Source organism: Amphimedon queenslandica, unplaced genomic scaffold (assembly GCF_000090795.2).
Source record: "Amphimedon queenslandica unplaced genomic scaffold, v1.1 AMPQUscaffold_12875, whole genome shotgun sequence".
Lineage (NCBI taxonomy): Eukaryota > Metazoa > Porifera > Demospongiae > Haplosclerida > Niphatidae > Amphimedon > Amphimedon queenslandica.
This window is the reverse complement of record NW_003546889.1, coordinates 19674-24845: the sequence shown is the minus strand read 5'-3', so window position 1 is coordinate 24845 and position 5172 is coordinate 19674. Positions and strand designations below refer to the sequence as shown.

General features: G+C 34.1%; 1 protein-coding gene across 2 annotated transcripts in view; it reads left to right on the top strand.

Annotated features, from left to right (window-relative positions):
* LOC100639201 (serine/threonine-protein kinase PRP4 homolog) overlaps positions 1-5172 on the top strand; it is an 18984-nt gene that overhangs the window by 11525 nt on the left and 2287 nt on the right. The window contains exons 7-14 of one of the 2 annotated variants that reach the window (XM_020002622.1): positions 151-235; positions 644-791; positions 1228-1365; positions 1529-1682; positions 1850-1964; positions 2320-2558; positions 2964-3340; positions 3553-3980. In XM_020002622.1, the coding sequence (XP_019858181.1) occupies positions 151-235; positions 644-791; positions 1228-1365; positions 1529-1682; positions 1850-1964; positions 2320-2558; positions 2964-3170 (1086 nt within the window). In that variant the 3' untranslated portion in view covers positions 3171-3340; positions 3553-3980. Of the gene's footprint in view, positions 1-150; positions 236-643; positions 792-1227; positions 1366-1528; positions 1683-1849; positions 1965-2319; positions 2559-2963; positions 3358-3552; positions 3981-5172 lie in introns of both variants that reach the window. The other variant, XM_020002621.1, reaches the window with a different exon arrangement.

The following is a 5172-nucleotide window of genomic DNA, read 5'->3' as shown; positions in this document are numbered from 1 at the left end:
GTCTTGTCAGATTTAGTTCTTTATAAAATTACTCATTTACAGTACATGTATATATAACATTTTTTTCTTTCTCTCCCTCCCTCCCTCCCTCTCTCTCTCCCTTTCTCTCCCCCCCTCCTCTCTGGTGTATGTACATGTATATCCCTCCAGAGTCCGAGTAAGGCACTGTTAGCTGATGGTATTGGAGAGAATGATCATTTAACTGATAACTGGGACGATGCTGAAGGATATTACAGTTAGTGTATTAGTCTATTATTAATTAATTTAATTTTGACATGGCTATATACACATGTACAACATATTAATCATGTATTTATCTATTATAGTGATAGCTATAGTGATATATTATAATCTATTATAGATTATAGTGATACTGATAGCTGTACATGTATAATGGATTATATTTGTATTATTAATGGAGGACTGGTGGTGTATTTAGTAACTTCTGTGGAATCAACAGGAGTCTCAACTCTGTAGTGTTAAGAGTAGCCTCAAGCTTTTATTTTAACATGTATCATGTATAATTGTGTTTTTATTTTAATTTATTGTAATAGGTTTACATGTACAGTATACATGTACGTGTATATATATATTTCTTAATTTATACATGTAGTATATTATTTTCTCTCTTCCTCTCCACTAGGAGTGCGTATTGGTGAGCAACTAGACAGACGGTACATGGTCTATGGGTACACTGGTCACGGAGTGTTCAGTAATGTAGTGAGGGCTAGGGATACCTCTAGATCAAGTCAAGAAGTAGCCATCAAGATAATCAGGAACAACGAGATGATGTGAGTGGGTGTGGCTAGACACACCTACTAATTAATAATTAAAGTACATGTACGTATTGATGTCTTTATGCTGTGTAGAAAGTTTGAGCTGATTCCGACTCCAATTTTTCAAGTTACAGCCATTTTAAGAAAATGCCAAAATTTTGAAAAATGCCCAAGGCTAAGCCCATGGTTTTTCCCAAAAAATGGCTCCAAAATCACCCCAAATTTTTATTACATTTTCTGATGCATATTGATGTCCTTATGCTGTGTAGAAAGTTTGAGCTGATTCCAACTTCAATTTTTCCAGTTACAGCCATTTTAAGAAAATGCCAAAATCTGAAAAATACCCAAGGCTATAGCCCTTGGTTTTTTCCAAAAAATGGCTCCGAAATCACCCCAAATTTTTATTACATTTCCTGATGCATATTGATGTCCTTATTCTCTTCCTTATAAGGCACAAGACTGGCATGGCTGAGTTGGAAATATTAAAGAAGTTAAATGCGACTGATCCTGATGACAAGTTCCACTGCATTCGATTATTCAGTAACTTCTTTCACAAGAACCACCTGTGCCTGGTATTTGAATCAATGAGGTAATAACTAACCACACCCACTAATTAATCAACTCTAATTATAGATTTTGTTAAGCTACATGTACATGTACATGTTGTATTTTTATTTATTTATTCATTAATTAATTTATGTATTTATTATTTATTCATTTATTTATTTATTTTAATTATTTATTTATTATAGTATGAATATTCGTGAAGTGTTAAGGAAGTATGGTAAGAACATTGGTCTCCATATCAAGGCAGTGAGGTCATACAGTCAACAGTTGCTGTTAGCACTGAAGCTGATGAAGAGATGCACTATACTTCATGCTGACATCAAACCAGATAACATACTGGTGAGTCTTTAATATACATTGTACCTGTATTAATGACAAATAATTACATTAGTTTTTATTATTTAATGTGGGCATTTATTATTATTATTATTATTTTCATTTCTATTACTGTTATTATTATTATTATTAATATATTCATTATTATTATTACTGTTATGTTGCATTAGGTGAATGAGTCCAAGTTGATGTTAAAGTTGTGTGATTTTGGATCAGCATCATTCATACAGGATAATGAGATTACACCTTATCTTGTGAGCAGGTTCTACAGGGCACCCGAAATAAGTAAATAATTAATAATTATTAGTAATGATAATTGATAATGATTTTAATGAGATTATCTGATACATATACATGTACTTATGTTGTGTAAAAAGTTTGAGCTGATTCTAATCAAGTTTGGATTTTTTTACGAATTTTTTAAGTTGCTCGAAATCGGACAAAAGTCCCTGTATAAGTCAAATTTTGCCAAAAATGAAAAGTAGAGAATTCTTCATTTTTATTACATTCTCTGATGCATATACATGTTCTTATGTTGTGTAGAAAGTTTGAGCTGATTCCGATCAAAATTGGATTTTTTACAAATTTATAAAATTAAACAAATTTACAATTATTATTTTTATTCTTATTCCCCCATCAGTTATAGGTTGTAAGTATGACTATGGTATTGACATGTGGTCAGTCGGTGCTACACTGTACGAACTGTACACTGGTCAAATACTGTTCCCTGGTAAAAGCAATAATGAGATGCTCAAGTTGAATATGGAGCTGAAGGGGAAGATGTCACATAAAATGGTCAGGAAGGGAATGTTTAGGGAGAATCATTTTGATAGTAGTTTCAACTTCTTGTATCATACTGTGGATAAAGTGACTCAGAAGGTAAGCAAGAAGAGGATTTATACATGCAATGTCACTATTTAGCTATAAAAATGTTGGTAATATTTTTTCTACATGTAAATGTACATGTAATTTGAATGGGTATTTTGTACGCATTAATGATTGATAGTTTAATATTATATACATGTATAAGGAGATTTTGGTTGCTTCAATTGCTACATAATACATGTACATGTACATGTATAGTTTTCCTAATATAAGGTCCTGTTTAGTAAGGTACAATACTGTTAATAGAAGTGGATCTGTATTAGAATCATCCTGTCCATCTCCATTATGGACTCCTGCCTCCATTCATCCCTGTATAAATGATATACACGTACATGTATTTATAACATTCTGCTCCTCCTCCTGCTCCTGCTGGTAGTGACTCCCTCTCTTCCTCTACAGGAGAAGGTTGTGGTGATGTCTTCATTCAGTCCTCAACGTGACCTTCTAGCAGACCTGGTTGGTTCCCAGTCTCCAAGTGAAGCTCACCTGAGGAAGATTCATCACTTCAAGGACTTCCTTGATAAGATATTTATACTTGATCCAACCAAGAGGCTCAGTATCAATCAAGCACTACAGCATCCATTCATCATTGAGAAACTAGACTAGTAGTACATCAATGTACTGTGTACTGATAATGCTAATAATAATAATAATAATGAACTAATAATTGTGACTTTTTAATTTTAGAGTAATTCCTGGTCTCCTCTCTCTCCTCTCTTCTCTAACGAGGTTGTCTGTCCTTGTCCTAACAGATATTAGCTCCTTTTGCTAAACCTGTAATTACTAACACACAGTAATTGTGAATCTAATAATTGTACTGTATACTGTATGATTCAAACTGTCTTTTATTTAAACAGCTTCCTTCTCCTTTTCTCCTCTCCCTCTCTCTCTTTTTGTGTACAATTAATTAATTATTAATTTCTTTTATCTCTTTCTTTATTTATAATAATAATAATCATTGATAGTATGATGATACATTTCTTTACAGGCCTTCATAATGAAGACACTCTCTTCATATTATAGTGCTGCCTCTACTGCACTATAGGCTCTGTATTGAGCTGGAGTCATCACTTTATGCACTGCCTCATGTATTGTCATTAAATGCCTGAGGCTAGTTAATATTTATATGTTGATATTTTGTGTGTGATCCTCTCTCTCTCCTTCTCTTAAGAACTTGTTCAGTACAGGAGGTCCACTGGAGGTTGTACTGTAGTACACTGTACACTGTTTGCTGTTTGAAGGTTTTGGCATTGAGTGTATTAATAAGTAATGGAATTTTATGGTTCACACAAGATTGCAAATAATTATTGTGATTTCATTATATTTATTTATTTATTATTCTTCATAGGTTGAGTAGTAGTGGATCAGATCTCTTAGCCTACCAAAGGAAGACTGTCTTACAACTGTATATACTCTGTAAGTGATGGTGTATAGTAAATTGTAACTCCCTTCAAAGTAACTACATGTACAACTATGAAACTTGTCTTTTTGTTCAGTTTTCTGATACATGTACTGTACATTTACATGTACATGTATAACCAGATTACAAGTCTCAGCACATGCTATGGGTAACTGATGGTCATGAAGTATGGAGTCTCCAGGAGTACATGTACAATATGCTGCTAATGCTGCTATACATGTAGTACAGTTGTATAAGGTTTAGGCTCACCCTTAAGTGTTTCCATTTATCTCCTGCATACAATATACATGTACATGTATTCTTATTTTTCATATCACAATTAAATCAATAACCCATAGTAAAGGTTACCTTTTACTGTACATACAGTACTGCATCTTTAGTAATGGTTAGGTTGCTCCCAGTATTATTGTAGCTATCATAACTTCCTTCAGTCACAAGACTATAGACTGCTATCCTGCCACCCCTTTCTTCTATCGTTCTATTTCGCTTTGTTTTCTCATTTATTTTAAGTTCCTCATTTCTTATTGTTCATTCTTGCTCTATCTTCATTTACCGTCTTCTACCTTTATCTCTCTTCATTTTTGTTCTTGCTTTACGTATCCAATTTTATTCTTTTCTTGAAATGGCAACCAAACCATCTTCTGGCCTCAGACTCAAACTGGAGAAAGAGCTCACCTGCTCTGTGTGTCTTGACCACTATACCAACCCTAAGACTTTACCTTGTCTACATTCATTCTGTGAGCACTGTCTGGAGGGATTGCCTTTGGATAAGAAGAATGAGACCTATTACCTCTCTTGTCCCACTTGTCGTCATCATACAGAGTTACCAGAAGAAGGAGCAGGAGCCTTTCCTGTAGCATTCCACCTAAACAACCTCAAAGAGATGTACAGTCTAACAAAGAAGACAGCAGATTTATCAAATCCTCAAGAGGCCACATGTAGTGATCATGGAAAGCCTTTGGAGCTATTTTGTGAAACATGTAATACAGTAATCTGTGTTACCTGCTCAGTTCATAATCACAAACATCATGAATATGACTTAATCACTGACAGTTATACTAAACACTGTCAAAAGTTAAGAGAATGTCTATCACCAGTTGAGAGAAAGAAGGAAGCACTCAAGAAGGTCCTGTCTGCTCTAGCAGAGAGAGAGGGTGAGATCAGAGAGAGAGGAGAAGGAATCTTAGA